General features: G+C 40.6%; 2 protein-coding genes across 3 annotated transcripts; both read left to right on the top strand.

Moving 5' to 3' along the window:
• The first annotated feature begins 1,812 nt into the window (after positions 1–1,812).
• Positions 1,813–2,918, top strand: LOC103433005 (uncharacterized). Of its 2 annotated transcripts, none has more exons than XM_008371224.4 (3): positions 1,813–2,301; positions 2,407–2,555; positions 2,711–2,918. In XM_008371224.4, the coding sequence occupies exons 1-3, from the start codon at positions 2,296–2,298 to the stop codon at positions 2,727–2,729; spliced, it is 174 nt and encodes a 57-aa protein (XP_008369446.1). In that variant the 5' UTR covers positions 1,813–2,295; the 3' UTR covers positions 2,730–2,918. The 2 variants fall into 2 exon arrangements, with proteins under 2 accessions (XP_008369446.1, XP_008369447.1); XM_008371225.4 differs by having other exon boundaries at positions 2,407–2,559.
• A 3,386-nt stretch (positions 2,919–6,304) lies between these two features.
• Positions 6,305–11,329, top strand: LOC103433004 (uncharacterized). Its single transcript, XM_008371223.4, has 7 exons — positions 6,305–6,616; positions 7,036–7,206; positions 7,919–8,083; positions 8,179–8,343; positions 8,759–8,893; positions 10,759–10,856; positions 10,992–11,329. Exons 1-7 carry the CDS (start codon positions 6,425–6,427, stop codon positions 11,176–11,178), a joined length of 1,113 nt encoding a protein of 370 aa, XP_008369445.2. The 5' UTR covers positions 6,305–6,424; the 3' UTR covers positions 11,179–11,329.
• Positions 11,330–16,878: the final 5,549 nt, after the last annotated feature.

The following is a 16,878-nucleotide window of genomic DNA, read 5'->3' as shown; positions in this document are numbered from 1 at the left end:
CACTATCTAACTTGAGGGGGAGTGTTGAGAAAGTCAATGATTCCTTTATGATACTCTCCCTCATTAGCCTTCAATCAAGGCTGATAAGGGATAATATCATAGGCTGATTACTTACTTACTTTTTACCAATTAGCTATGTAGTAGGGATCCTTGTAATTATATGTACTTGCATTCTTGTACAGTCAAAGTTAATGCATTTGAAGTAAAATTCACAACTTCCAATAAGCAAAATTTAAGAAGGTGAACTTTTGTCGACAGCAAATACCATTCTTTAACCCCTAAAACAGTTCTTAATTTGTATGAACAAATAAACGTATGGATGATGCCGAACATCTTTCTAAGCATCAATTAGTTTCTATTTTCTTCTTCTAATCTTTCTGTTGAGACATCAAAGTGTCAGACATTCATAAGCCAAATAGTTGAGTTCCACCATAGCTCATTGTCCAATATATTAAAGCTCAAATGTGCCAAAACCAACAAATTCTTCTCAGCCACACAACGCAATTGCAATTTCCACAGATAAAATTGGTTCATAACCATAACCAACGTAATTCAATAATTCGATTACCAATCACCCAATATCGTCATAGAAACCATTCACTTATTGTCCTACCATGGCCAACAATCTCCTTTACGGTTCGCATTTCGTACACACATATTCTTTTCTCTCACAACAAACTCCAGATGTATAATTTCCAAACAACTTCCATTAACCTAGTAATTTCATAATCCGGGTCAGATTCCCTGCGGAAGTACTTGAATATGGGTTGAGAGAATTTCTCAAGCTGAGGTGCATATTCAATTATCAAAGAAAGAGGGCTTTTATCCATGAACACTCAGCCACATCATATTTTTGACACAATATTTTATAATAAAGGAAATTGTAGTAATGGTCCTTCAACTTTAACCAAATTGGAGTAATGGTCCCTTAACTAGAAATTCATGACCAATAGTCCCTTAACTCCTCAAAACGTGCAACTATAATCATTTTCGTCAACTCCGTCAGAACTTCCGTCGTGTTGGAACAACCATTGCTACAATTGGGTTAAAGTTGAGGGACCATCGCTTCAATTGGGTTAAAGTTCAGGGACCAATGCTCCAATTTGGTTAAAATCAAGGTACCATTTCTCTAATTGGATTAAAGTTAAGGGAGCATTTCTACTATTTTTTTCATTTAGTTTCCATATTTCCCCCTTGATTCTAACCTTACGTGTGTGGCACGTGATTCATTTGACAGAAGTTTTAATGGAGTTGACAAAAAAGACTAGAGCTACATTTTGATGAGTTAAGGGACTAATGGTCATAGATTTTTAGTTGATGGTCCATTGCTCCAAATAGGTTAAAGTTGAGGGACTATTGCTACAATTTTCTCTTTATAATGTTGGCACGAGAACTAACATTAAATTATGATGTGGCACATAATTTATGGAGAGTCTCCTTAGTATTTCTCCTGGTTACAATGAAACTCTCCTTAGTATTTCTCTTGGTTACAATGAAACTCTGTCTCTATGCGTGTGGGGGTTGGGAGGTTCTAGGGGCGTTGTGAAACTCTTTTGTGTGTTTGAAAGATGTTAAGCGGCAAGACCCTTCATTTTAGAGGTGCTTCTTGATCAATGCATCTTGAGACTTTGCACTCTCACATGATTTTTAGCTTAGCTGATCGCAAATACGGTTACTTTTAATTAATACACAACTACAACATCAGTGGATCAAAATGATGAAGAGCGAAATCATTGTGGTAATTTAATCATTAAATCTTGATCATTAGATTCTTGAAATATCCTAGTTAATAGAACACTCCAAGACATAATAAAAAATCCGAAGTCATAAATGTTCAGAGTTTTCTTATTTTGTTATCGATAAGGTTTTCACTTACAAAAGAAAATGAATGCCAATAAATTGTAGTATTAAGTGACCATCAATAAAATAAAATCTGTACTTATTAAGACCTCTAAAAATAAAACGTTGATGCATCAAAATAAAATAAAATAAAATAAAACGTTGACAAGTGTCACCGGACTCGATGGCCACGGGACTGTCCATGGAAATAACAAACTTGGGCTGTTATTGGCCCACTTAGCTAAAGGTTTAATCCAAACGCTACCCAAAGCAAAGACGACAACATTGCGAAGTGACGACTCGAGTTGACAACTTTGTGATGAGCCATTGATTCCCGACCCAAGGTCTCAACGGCGACCCTCTTCCTCCCTTCGTCGTCAAACTAAACGATCCTCCGCCGCCTTCTCCGTCACCTCCGGACGGCTTCTCGCTCTCTCAACCTTCAGAGCCCCAACAATGCCTGTAACTCTCTGTCTCTCTGTCTCTCTCCATAGTTATGGATCCAGATCTGTATCTATTTGTTTATGAAAATTGTGAATAATGGGGGTTTAATCGTATGCGGTGCAGTTCAGGAGATTGATAGAGGTGGAACCGCCGAGCCCGCTGAGATACGTAATCGGAGCGGCGATCATGATGATCGGAGTAGTCTTACCCGTCGGTTACATGATGTTCCGTAACAAGCGCGTCCCCACTTCCTCTTCGTACTCCAAACAGACGTAGGTGTGCCTTTTTCATATTTTTCGATTTCATCATTCCCAACCCCCTTAATTTTCCAAATTTATAAAATTGCCCCGGTTTCTTAAGTTTTTGCTTAGTTCAAGTTAAAGAATTGTTTCCGAATCTGATTTGGGAATATCTGTTGGTATTTCAGGAGCAAAGTTTTGATATAGAGAGAGACTATTGAAATTACAAGGATTTCGGATTCGATTTTTCGTGTTGAGAAGTTGAAAAGCTGAGAGGCATTGATGGATCCGTCATTTACAAATGTACATTCATTCAAACTTCAAATCTGTTATATGGGTTATTTGAACTAGATTTTGTACAATGATATATGCATGTGATTCGATTCTGTTTTTGTACCTCTTGATTTCATTATTCCGCTAGAATTGATGCTTGTCAATTATAATATAGTTGCCCGTGTTCGTGATTCCTTTGAATAATTAGCCATTCATATAAGGTTGTATAGAAACTTTATCGGTTATGGTTTTGTTTTGAGCTGCATAGTTAGATCTGAATTTGTTCCGGTATGTGAAATGCAATTTACAATCGGATATGTGTTTTCCATGTGTATGATTGTATAAGGCAGGCCATGCTTTTGGAGTTTCTAATTGTATTCTGGTATGTATTATTTTGGAGGTTCTTATTGTATTCCAGTTTGTAGTGCTCAATGTTTTAAGTGACTTTTTGTTAAGTAGTGTGATTTATGAGGATCGAGGATAACTGAGGTAAAGTGGGCACACGAGAAAGGGTAGAATTAAGAACGGCGATATTTGAGGTAAAATAGGAGTGGCCGCAATTGAAGATAAGATGAGGGAAAATTGGTTAGGATGGTTTGGACAAGTGAACTGAAGACCTACAGATGCTTCAGTTAGAGGATGTAACTATGAGACGAAGGCTCAGGGCGAAATGGGTAGAGGAAGACCTCCTAGACTTTGAAAGAGACTAGGAAAAGACATGGAGACAGAGATATACAGTTGCTTGTAGATGACCCCGATTAGGAGCTTAGGATGAATTGCTAGTTGAGTTGAGTATAAAGATGGCGAGTGTGGTACTGTGCTTACGCACTACACTTGCTTGTGGTAATATTCTTTGGTTTCGGTTTAATCCTTTGGTGGACTGATTGAGATGAAATTTTCATAGTGGTAGTGGCATTCAGCAATTCTGGTCTAGTTCTCGATTCGCTTTCATGTTCTTGGTTTTGGTCTAAGTGGTTGAAGTGTTTATTTGAACAAGTTAGAAATTAGTATGGTCCTTGTGCAAAGCATGCATACTATGGATGTCGAAGTTGTCTATTTTGTTGTGTTTTTATTCATTTTTGCTGTAAGACGTGTGCTAATATGAATTGACAATTTAATTAGGCTTGGTAGCAAATTGCAATGTGTTGATATTTTTTTACGTGCTCCCGTTTATGCAGTTTTAATTGGTCTGATATATTTTTTCAACTATTACTGTTTATGTAGTTCTAATTTTGGCAATCAGGGTGTTTTAACTGATTTATCTTCGAAACCGATAGTGCCAATTATCTCGCACAACGATGAGCAACTAATTCAAGAAATCCCAATTCTTTACATTCTATTTGTTTGCTTGCATAAAAGGAAAAACAGATTGGAAGGGTTAACTTAATTCCGCCAGGAATGAAATGCTGGAAGTGAAACACTGACCTTTCCAACCGCCGCCTCCGCCAAAGGAACCGTGCGAGCTTTTTGAGTGGTTTTATAGAGTTTCTTGAGAAGGGAACCGAAGCAGCGACGCTGGTTATGGAGGGACCTGAGGTGTGAGGAGTGCGAGAACATGGGGATTCCATGTGAAACCCTAAATTTCATCTCTGTAAAATTAGATTCAGATGGAGGCCTAAACCTCAGAAGCTCGGAGCTCCAGGGAAGGTAACGGTGGCAGGGGTTTAGGGGTTTGCCTGCGATTCTATAACCGAGATGGATTCTATTTGCACCCAAGGCTCCGTTTGTTACACCCATAGGACAAGGCTAAGTGAGAAACTATAAGACTCGTTTAGAAGTGTTTTTAACACGATTGTAAGTGTTTTCGGTGAAAATGTTTTTGGTGACAATGTCTTTGAAATCAATTCTTAATAAAAATGCAAGTGAGTCTAGGAAAAACACTTTCAAGAGTTTCATGCAAGAAACACATAATTGGTGTTTTTTGTAGAAAACACTTCAAGTGTTTTTGGAACTTAAGAACATTTTCTCTAAAAGCACTTTCACTAATTTAAAAATACTTCCAAACAAACCCTAATTGTGCGCATATTTTTCTCGATATAACAATGTATTATTGACGTGGCGTCGAAACCGCATTTGAGTTGCTCTCATAGACTTAACGCCTCTTTAGTGTTGTTATCTAATCCCAAACTTTCACTCGGTGTTAGCTAAAGATTATGGTCGCTCCCCTCTTGTCTTCCCCAAATTCATCTCAACATACTACCAGTCATCACAGCAACCATTCTACAGTGAACCCAAGTCCCAATAATTTTCTATTTACATGTGTATCCCTCGACAGATGATTTGGCCCTTTTCGAGAAGGAGGAGGATTGTCTGCCCTCCAAGTTTCGGTGCCCTTCCATGCCCTCCTGTTTTGTGTGGTCACGGTTAAGCCACGTTAATATTTTATATTATTTTTTTATAGAGATAATAAGGTAAAAATGAATAATAATATAAAATATTAACGTGGTTTAACCATGACCACACAATCAGAAGGGCATGGGAGGGCATGGGAACTTGGAGGGCAGACAATCCTCCTCCTTTGGAGAAAGCAGCTTCTATATTATCAGTACAAAGTTACTATGGTGTCTCGTGTCAATAATAGAATGTTATGTTTGTTGTTTACGTTTGGAAGAAAAGCCTTAGTGTTAATGGGTGGTGGAAGCACCTTTGGGAAAAAAATCAACTTCTTTAGGGAGGCTTCCAATTATTCTCCCAAGAACACTTGGATTTTCAATTAAACTGACATGTTTATAGTAAAAGCATTTCTAAAATTCTGAGAAAGGTGGTTACGAGTAGAAGTCCTTTGGGCATAAGCAAAAGCCTTTTGTTGGTAAATAATTTTTTCTTACGGAACTAAAAGGTGATGTTTGTTATTAAAGAAATCGAGGACGGTATCATTAAATTGACCAACTAGCCTAATTTATATTTACACAGAGTGAAAGTAACGTTAAAAATAGAGAATAAGATGGTGATACAACCAACTAATTTTTAGTCTTGCGAGAAATTTTATTAGTGCGATAGATCATTTGCAACATGGTATTAATATTCCACGTGCTATAATGCGGCATTGCGAATCCACCTATTTTGTAGTATCAATGCCTACCTCGAAGTTTGTCAGTTAAGCATATTATCTATTTAACCTATAATTTGTAAATCGAAATAGGAGTCTTTACTCTTCTCATCTCTTTTCCCTTTTCATCATCTCTTATTTGAACGGTTACAATTAAGCAACGTCAACATTTTATATTGATTTTTTATAGAGACAATAAGACAAAAAGAAAATATGAGAGTAGGGGAGGAAAGATGATGATAAATGATAATAGGAGAGAAGAAAATTCTATTCTCTGTAAATCATACAAAGTGATGGTTGATAATTAGATCATTAATTAAATATTAATTAATGTGTTTAATTTATATTAATGATGCATTTAACAAATTTAGGACGAGAGGTTAGGCTAAGTCACATAATGAACCCCAATTTGTATTCAACTCTCTATTTATGAAAGTTAAATCATCATTTACAGGTGAAAAAAATAAAGTGCAATGCTATTGGACTACAATATTTACTCGGGAGTTTTTTTTTGTTTTCATTTCATCAGAGCATGTTGTGTTCCATCTCCCGGTGAGTGAGAGGCTGCAAAGCTCCAAAAATGTCAGTGATGGCAGCTTCGAATACAGTCAAGTATGGGATTGTAGGGGTGGGCATGATGGGCAGAGAGCACCTCATCAATTTGTACCACCTTCGCTCCGAAGGCGTGGCCGTGGTCGCCATAGCCGACCCCCATCTTCCTTCCCAGAAGCTTGCCCTTGACTTGGCACACTCTTTTAATTGGCCCATCAAGGTATATGCTTTATCTCACCTCCACAAACTTTACTGCAATTGAGCTCTGTGATGCTTTATTTCTTCGGAGTTTGGAAGTTATGAATTAATGAATAATTGGTTTGGAGCAAGACCAAGTTTTTTTTAGTATAAATTATGTTTTAACTTAAGGGTATGCAAGATTTTTTAGTTTAACTATTTAAATGATGTTTTCCCAGCATATAATTTTTCATCTTACTGCTAATCACGTACAGTTTTAGAATGTTTAAGTTCCAATGGGCAAGGAAATGTGGGTTAGACCAGTTGGCCGCCACGGCAGTGTGGCCCTTGCACCCAAGTTCGAATCCCCCTCCCGCAATAGTTTAGAGTATCGGATTGTGAAAAAAGTTGTGATATATTTGATCAAGTAGTATCTCAGAATAAAGGTTTGGTGTTTTGAAGGTTTTTTCAGGACACAGGGAGCTATTGGACAGCTTGCTCTGTGATGTGGTGGTTGTGTCAACTCCAAATATGACCCATTATCAAATTTTGATGGATATCATCAACCACCGTAAACCCCATCATGTATTAGTGGAGAAGCCATTGTGTACCACGGTTGCTCACTGCAAGGAGGTCGGTCAATCAGAAGTTTTGTTAATTATGCTTGCAATTCATTATCACATGATTTCAAATAACGCTTTGAACATGATCATTTTAATGATATTCTTTGATAAATTGAATTGGTTGAAATAAAATATTTTTGTATTGTCTTTGTTTCTTTTTGTTTCTGGACTAAATTGTGGTACAATGAACTTTAGAGTTTGGCTTGGTTAACTAAGGGGTTATAGTGCAGGGAATGAATGTGGTAAAGTTATATTGCAACACAAATCAGCTGAGAACGTTTGCAGGGATTCCTAGCGTTCCACATTCTTGCAGATCTCTAGTTCTGTAGTGGGATAGACATCTCAAGATAATGTATACAGAAATGGATTGCTTTTTGTTTTTTTTGTTTTTTTTTGTTTTTTGCTGTGAGTTGGTGTCCAACCTGATGCAAACATCCCTTGAAGTATGAACATCGTATTGTTTGTTTTCATACATTCAGCACAAATGACACTCAGACAGACATATTTGTAAATTTACACAGATGTTACGTTAATGCCTTATCACACAGGTGCACAGAATATGTTACTAAAGCTTTATCTTTATGTGGTCCTTCTACAGCACATTCGTTCATGTTGTATTCTTCAACATCTTTGGCTTTTTCTTTTTTTTGAAGGGGAAGTTATTTATTTATTTTTCCAAATAAGCAATTGATCTGAATCATATAGGGTATCTGGAACTATAGGTCGTGAATTCTGCTAGAAAGAGGCAGGATATGCTGGTACAAGTTGGACTGGAGTATAGATACATGCCACCTGTTGCTAAACTGATAGAAATAGTAAAGGGTGGAAGTCTTGGACAGGTCAAAATGGTGGCAATCCGCGAACACCGGTTTCCTTTCTTGGTTAAGGTATGTTCTGCAACCGAAGTTCCATTATATCTTTCTTAAAAAGCTTCATTATTTATGTTGTTGTAGTTGATCTTATTGACTCATGCCTGTATTAGGTCAACAATTGGAACCGGTTCAACATTAACTCTGGGGGGACTTTGGTAGAGAAGTGCTGCCACTTCTTTGATCTGATGAGGCTGTTTGCTGGTGCCAACCCAGTTCGTGTCATGGCTTCTGGAGCCATTGACGTTAACCACAAAGATGAAATATACGATGGAAAGGTAATTTCACTTTGACTGAGATTTGAAATTTGTTGCTGACTTTAAGGCCAAACACAATTTCAACCATTAGTTTCTGTTTTGAGAGTTAGAATCTTTGCAGATTTAAAAAGATTTACAAGGAAAATCAAAGTAAGTATGCTTTTAGTCATCCAAAACTCATTCAGTATTGCTAAAAAGTAAAAACTAATGACAAAACTTTTCGTATGCAATGGAAATAATAAAGCACTAGTTAGAGTATAGAATTTCAACCCAGTCTCATGCTGAAAGACCACTGTCATGCCTGTGCTTGTCAAATTTATATATTCCAAGAAGAGGACTATATGAAAGTTATGAAGCAGAAACACTTGCCTTCTTCTACACTATGGGTCACTTCTCGCGATATTATTCCTTACACACTGTCTCTTTTATTGTTTAGGTCCCAGACATAATTGACAATGCATATGTTATCGTTGAATTTGACAATGGTTCTCGCGGGATGCTTGACCTTTGTATGTTTGCTGAAGGAACTAAAAATGAGCAAGAAATATCTGTTGTTGGTGAGATAGGAAAGGTAAATCTCTCTCTCTCTCTCTCTCTCTCTCTCTCTCTCTCTCTCTCTCTCTTCCCCCATCATGACACACAGACCTACAAAATATGATCTTTTACTAGATTAAGGTCTTTGCTGCCTCGTTACTTGTAGTGACCATTTTCTTTTACTTGAATTTGAGGTGGGTGGGATATGAATGGGATAACACCAATGTCTTTTATCCCACCTGTTGTGTTTTGACGAGCCGAAACACAACAATGTCTACCTTGGTGGGTCAAAACTAAGAAATGACTGTTGCGCCCCAGAATATATTCGAACCTCTTGAAGAAACTCTGGAAAACTTCAAGAAATTTCAACTTGTCCCGTTGTCGTGACAGAACATACCTGAATATTCTTGAAAACAACCTTACTAAGCATCCAAGAACTCTACCATGGCGAATAATCCTTCGCCTGAACACACCTTGGGTGGAAGGTGCTCCACCTCAATCTTTTGCATAAAAAAGATTTGAGCTAGCTCAAACAACGTTTGAACTCCTCAGCTGTGACGGGCTTGGTTAAGCTATCTGAAGCATTCTCATCGTATGGACCTTCTCTACTTCAATGACTCCAACATTTCACCAATATCGAATTTGATGATATCTCTCTTCTATGTGTTTAGTCCTCCCATGAAAGACTTGATTGCTGACCAAACATATAATACTTTGGCTATCACTCTTCAGCATCACCGAACCTTGATTAATCCTGAAGTCCCATGTTAACCCACCAAGCCAACAGTTTCTTTAGAAGCTTCCGCCAATGCCATATACTCCGCTGCAGTAGTAGACAACACAGTAACCGATTGTAATACTGCTCTCCAACTAATCGGACCTCCACCACAAACAAAGACATAGTCAGTGGTGGACCTTCTCTTATCTAAGTCTCCCGCATAATCAGAGTCTGCATTACCCGAGGCGCTTGAATTGCCTTGTTATCTTTCAAACAAAATCCCAAACTTCTTAGTGCCTTTCAAATATCTGAATCCTCTTCATTGCAGACCAATGAAGCTTTTCTGGATTCGCCATGTACCTTGAAACAACACTAACCACTTGAGCTAAGTTGGGCCTTGTACACACCATAGCATACATGAGACACCCTGCTGCAGTTGCATATGGAACGCCTTTCATGATTTCCTTCTCCTTGTCGCTAGAAGGACAATCCCCGCATTTAACTTAAGAACGATGCCAGGGAAGTAAACATGGGCTTTGCATAATACATGTTAAACTCAAGCATTTTGCAAAAAGTGTATACCTTGTGATAGCCATAACTTTTCCACTTTCTTGTCCCTCCTTATCTCCATGCATACCAAGGACCCAAGATCCTTCATGTTAATTTCTTTGCACAGTTCTTGTTTTGATTTCACTCGCACGCTTAAAGTCCTCCCAATGTTCGTATTGGTATAGTATAAGAATTAGGGTTACATAGGAATCCAACCAGGAGACGAGAAAACCAGCCCAAATAGGACAAAACTAGCCTAAATAGGGCTTTTAAACGAAACAGTAAATGTGGGCTGACCGGTCAGGCAGCTAGGTCCGATTAGTCGCCCTGACTCTTGCACGAAACCAGTAACCTTTTGCCTCATCCTACTGGTCGACGGAACCTGCTGACCGTTCACCGCTGCTAGAGTCCTTTGTTACTGTTCCACTGCTTCTCCTGATCGATTGTCCCACCAATCACCGCTTCCAGATTCCTATCTTGACACTAATTTGCGAACCAATTACAACTCCACCATTGGCTCTTGATGGTAGAATCATTAGTTCAATTTCTCGACTTTCTTGTACGCAGCTGTCTTTAGTTCATGCTTGCATGTGGTGTTTTCTTTCATTTTGATTCATCTCACGAATTTTTAACAGGGGGAGGCCTTTGTTCCTGAGAGCATTGTACGTTTTGGTACTCGAGTCGATGGGAGAAATGGTGTCCAGACTTTAAAAGCTGAGAATGATCAAATAAAGTAAGTTATCTTTCTCCTCCCGGTTTCAACTGTACATGTTCTGAACCCCCCATTCAGCGCTGTTCAAGTCTATGCGGGGAAGTTTTCAGAAATGCGTACCCTTTTAATTTGATTTGAAACCAATTTGTGTTTCAGATATGATGGACTGCATCATGGATCTAGCTATTTGGAACACCTGCACTTCTTATCTGCAATTAGGGCCAAAGCTAAAGCTCCAGCAGTAGATTTGCACGACGGATTAGTTTCAGTTGCCATCGGAGTTGCAGCACAGCTTTCAATAGAGAAGGGCCGATTTGTGACGATTGAAGAAGTCATGAATTAATGCAATTGTAAAGATTCTGTATAGGTCTTGAACCCTTCATGTTGCTGGTGTGGGTTGGTAAGAAAATCCTGTTATAATTTCTTCTTCCCAATATTGAGTACGTACAAACTAATGTTTGCTCACCTATTAACAATAAACCCAGCTTTACTGATTTTCTTTATATTTACCAGCAACTCACTTTCTCATGCTTATAACTCAGCCAGTTATCTTTTTTTCCTGAAAACCAATGAAACAAGAAACAACAACAACAACAAAGCCTTTTCCCACTAAGTGGGGTCGGCTATATGAATCCTAGAACGCCATTGCGCTCGGTTTTGTGTCATGTCCTCCGTTAGATCCAAGTACTCTAAGTCTTTTCTTAGAGTCTCTTCCAAAGTTGTCCTAGGTCTTCCTCTACCCCTTCGGCCCTGAACCTCTGTCCCGTAGTCACATCTTCGAACCGGAGCGTCAGTCGGCCTTCTTTGCACATGTTCAAAATCACCGGAGCCGATTTTCTCTCATATTTCCTACAATTTCGGCTACTCCTACTTTACCTCGGATATCCTCATTCCCAATCTTATCCTTTCTCGTGTGCCCACACATCCCACGAAGCATCCTCATCTCCGTTACACCCATTTTGTGTACGTGTTGATGCTTCACCACCCAACATTCTGTGCCATACAACATCGCTAGCCTTATTGCCGTCCTATAAAATTTTCCCTTGAGCTTCAGTGGCCTACTACGGTCACACAACACGCCGGATGCACTCTTTCCATCCAGCTCGTATTCTATGGTTGAGATCTCCATCTAATTCTCCGTTCTCTTGCAAGATAGATCCTAGGTAGCGAAAACGATCGCTTTTTGTGATCTTCGCTAGATTGCTCCGGTCATTAGTGTGGATAAGTATATAAATGGATAGAGATAGGAAAGCAAACACAAGATGTACGTGGTTCACCCAGATTGGCTACGTCCACGGAATAGAAGAGTTCTCATTAATTGTGAAGGGTTTACACAAGTACATAGGTTCAAGCTCTCATTTAGTGAGTACAAGTGAATGATTTAGTACAAATGACATTAGGAAATATTGTGGGAGAATGATCTCGTAATCACGAAACTTCTAAGTATCGGAGTGTGGTGTCGTCTTGACTTGCCTTATCTGTCTCATAGGTAGATGTGGCATCTTCTCTGGAAGTACTCTTCCTCCATCCAGGGGTGGTATCTTTAACTGGTGGAGATGCACAAGGTAATGTATCAATTTCACTTGAAGCTTACTTGTAGTTTCAGGCTTGGTCAAGCGCGATACAAACCATGTAGTAGGAGTCCCCCAAGTCGCCGAGCTAGGGGGTCTGCTGAAAGAGGTGACAGACAAGGTAAGCAATCAGAGCTCCGACTGATTGTTCACCTTCTCCCCATCTTGCAGCAGCATGAAGGATAAAGAGAAGAAAAATGAGAAGAGATGATATGAGATACTTTTGCTTTTGAAGAAGTAACTTTCCACAGGCTTATTCTTGAACTGAGCTGGAGGGTTTTCTGGTTTCCTCCAAAGTATAAGGCCGACTGAAGAATTTGAGGGTCAAAACAAGTCCATCAAATCTAGAGTACGTTCCACCCTGCTGATATGGGATACTTTTGCTTTTGACAAACTAATGAATGTATCGGCACGTGTGCTGTTACGCTTGTCTCCACATGCTTCCTTGTATCCTTCGCACTTGCCCTATCTGTTCCTCAAGCAGATGCGGAATCTTCCCTGGAAACATAAGATGTTGAAGATGAGTACTCGAGAGCAATGCCAGGTAAGTAATCAGGTAAGGGGTTCCAGGCAGTCAGTTCCTGGCTGGAAGCTTGATTCCAAGTGCTGACTGATTGCTCTCTTTCTCCTTGTCTTGCAGGTAAAAACAAGGCCAAAAGAAAAGACAGGGAAAAAGCATGATATGGGATACTCTTGCTTTTAACCCTGATGATATGAGATATTCTTGCTCTAGTATAGCTTGTTTGCAGAGGTATTATCGGGGGGAAAGAAAGCTGAATATTTTGAAAGGCTTCGTTGGGAGTGCCCTCTCAGATATGATGAAGGGTTGAGCATTTTTGCAGGTCTGCCTGTCCGTTGGGGATGGAGGTCGACATATATAGGAGTCTCCCTAACAACAAGTAGTAATGCTATTCCTTTACCCTGCTTGGTCATAGCACGGTAGTGGGAGCTGCCAGTTTCACATGTTTTAACTCTGTCAGAGCACTTTGAAAAAGTGGTCTGTGGTATCTGGCTCTCGAGATTCGGAGAATGATGCCTCTTCGATTTTTGAGAAAGCAATCATGCTGGGGGTCTGGCTCTCGAGATTCGGAGAGCAGTGTCTCTTCGATTTTTGAGGAAGTAATCATGTTGGGAGTCTGGCTCTCGAGATTCGGAGGGCGGTGCCTCTTCGATTTTGGAGCAAGCAATCTTGTTAGGAGTGTTGTCTCGAATGTGAGTAAAGGTTGGGCATGTTTGCTAGTCTACCTTGCCACGAAGCACAAAGGTTGACACACAGGGACTTTCCAATTATCCAGCAATGGTATTGTTCCTTTACCCTCTCTTCGATTTTGAGAAAGTAGTCATGTTGGGAGTCTGGCTCTCGAGATTCGGAGGACGGTGCCTCTTCGATTTTGGAGCAAGCAATCTTATTGGGAGTGTTTTCTCGAATGTGAGTAAAGGTTGGGCATGTTTGCTAGTCTACCTTGCCACGAAGCACAGAGGTTGACACACAGGGACTTTCCAATTATCCAGCAGTGGTACTGTTCCTTTACAGTTGTGGGTAATAATATGGTAGCTAGACCTTCAAAATTTATGTGTCTAAACTTTTGTTAGTGCTGTTTCTTTGCTATTCTTTTACCTTTCTTGGTCAGAGCGATGTAGTGGGAGTTGCAAGCTTCACGTGCTCAACTTTGGCAGAGAACTTTGGCAAAGTTATTTGTGGTACCCATGAGCTATTGTTGCGTGTGGGAAGTGGGTGATTGAACAGTAAGATTCATGTGCTTTCTACTTCACCAGAAGTCTTCGACAGAATGCCCATAATTTCTGCAAAGCTGAGTGTGCGTGTGACAGGTGCTGACAAGGCTAGAAAAGTAGGTGCCTCTTCGATTTCTGAGATCGGCCCTCGTGGTCTCTGAGCAGCCCAGCTCTTGAGAAAGCGAGCGCCTCTTCGATTGATTCGGAGAACGATGCCTCATCGATTTTTGAGAAAGCAATCATGCTGGGGGTCTGGCTCTCGAGATTCGGGGAGCAGTGTCTCTTCGATTTTTGAGAAAGTAATCATGTTGGGAGTCTGGCTCTCGAGATTCGGAGGGCGGTGCCTCTTCGATTTTGGAGCAAGCAATCTTGTTGGGAGTGTTTTCTCGAATGTGAGTAAAGGTTGGGCATGTTTGCTAGTCTACCTTGCCACGAAGCACAGAGGTTGACACACAGGGACTTTCCAATTATCCAGCAATGGTACTGTTCCTTTACCCTCTCTTCGATTTTTAAGAAAGTAGTCATGTTGGGAGTCTGGCTCTCGAGATTCGGAGGACGGTGCCTCTTCGATTTTGGAGCAAGCAATCTTATTGGGAGTGTTTTCTCGAATGTGAGTAAAGGTTGGGCATGTTTGCTAGTCTACCTTGCCACGAAGCACAGAGGTTGACACACAGGGACTTTCCAATTATCCAGCAGTTGTACTGTTCCTTTACCCTTGTGGGTAATAATATGGTAGCTAGACCTTCAAAATTTATGGGTCTAAACTTTGTTAGTGCTGTTTCTTTGCTATTCTTTTACCCTTCTTGGTCAGAGCGATGTAGTGGGAGCTGCAAGCTTCACGTGCTCAACTTTGGCAGAGAACTTTGGCAAAGTTATCTGTGGTACCCATGAGCTATTGTTGCGTGTGGGAAGTGGGTGATTGAACAGTAAGATTCATGTGTTTTCTACTTCCCCAGAAGTCTTTGACAGAATGCCCATAATTTCCGCAAAACTGAGTGTGCGTGTGACAGGTGCTGACAAGGCTGGAAAAGGCTGGAAAAGTAGGTGCCTCTTCGATTTCTGAGATCGGCCCTCGTGGTCTCTGGGGAGCCCAGCTTTTGAGAAAGCGAGCGCCTCTTCGATTTTTGAGATCGGCCTTCGTGGTCTTTGAGCAGCCCAACTTTTGAGAAAGCAAACGCCTCTTCGATTTCTGAGATCAACCCTCGTGATCTCTAAGCAGCCCAGCTTTTGAGAAAGCAAACGCCTCTTCGATTTCTGAGCAGGCGCCTTTTCGATTTCTGAAGCTTCGTCGAGTGCAGATTTTTATAGGGGCTGGCATTAAGTTCCAAAGCACACTTGAATCTCCACCAGTAGAAGCTTCATTCTTGCACTTCTAAGATCTTGATTTGTCCGACCTCTTCTCTCTTCAACACCTTTAAAAATGTCTGGCCCCTCCGACCGTCGTTTTGACTTGAACCTTGTTGAAGAGGCAGCCCCGCCTTCTCCAGACAACATATGGCGCCCATCCTTCGTCTCCCCTACTGGTCCTCTTACCGTTGGGGATTCCGTGATGAAGAATGATATGACCGCTGCGGTGGTGGCCAGGAACCTTCTCACTCCCAAAGATAACAGACTACTTTCCAAACGGTCTGATGAGTTAGCTGTTAAGGATTCGCTGGCTCTCAGTGTTCAGTGTGCAGGTTCTGTGTCTAATATGGCCCAACGCCTATTTGCTCGAACCCGCCAAGTTGAATCATTGGCGGCTGAAGTGATGAGTCTCAAACAGGAGATTAGAGGGCTCAAGCATGAGAATAAACAGTTGCACCGGCTCGCACATGACTATGCTACAAACATGAAGAGGAAGCTTGACCAGATGAAGGAAACTGATGGTCAGGTTTTACTTGATCATCAGAGATTTGTGGGTTTGTTCCAAAGGCATTTATTGCCTTCGTCTTCTGGGGCTGTACCGCGTAATGAAGCTCCAAATGATCAACCTCTGATGCCTCCTCCTTCTAGGGTTCTGTCCAGTACTGAGGCTCCAAATGATCCCCCTCCGGTGCCTTCTCTTTCTGGAGCTCTACCGACTGCTGAGACTTCTCCTAAGCAACCTTTGTGAAGGCTCCCTCTTGTGTGCTTATTTTGACTCATGTATATGTACATATTTGTAGCTTATCGGGGATATCAATAAATAAGCTTTCCTTCATTTCAACGTATTGTGTTAAATACACCAAAGCCTTCTTCGCTAAGTTCTTTGAATTTTCTTTTGTTAAAGCTTGTATGTTGAAGCTTTCTGAGTGGAGCATGTAGGTTGGGGTAGTGTTCCCTTAATTTCCCGAGTGAGGAAAACTTCTCGGTTGGAGACTTGGAAAATCCAAGTCACTGAGTGGGATCGGCTATATGAATCTTAGAACGCCATTGTGCTCGATCCTGTGTCATGTCCTTCGTTAGATCCAAGTACTCTAAGTCTTTTCTTAGAGTCTCTTCCAAAGTTTTCCTAGGTCTTCCTCTACCCCTTCGGCCCTGAACCTCTGTCCCATAGTCGCATCTTCTAATCGGAACGTCAGTAGGCCTTCTTTGCACATGTCCAAACCACCGTAACCGATTTTCTCTCATCTTTCCTTCAATTTCGGCTACTCCTACTTTACCCCGGATATCCTCATTCCTAATCTTATCCTTTCTCGTGTGCCCACACATCCAACGAAGCATCCTCATCTCCGCTACACCCATTTTGTGTACGTGTTGATGTTTCACCGCCCAAC

This window comes from Malus domestica, chromosome 04 (assembly GCF_042453785.1).
Source record: "Malus domestica chromosome 04, GDT2T_hap1".
NCBI lineage: Eukaryota > Viridiplantae > Streptophyta > Magnoliopsida > Rosales > Rosaceae > Malus > Malus domestica.
The sequence above is the reverse complement of the archived record's forward strand: the minus strand, read 5'-3'. Positions and strand labels throughout refer to the sequence as shown.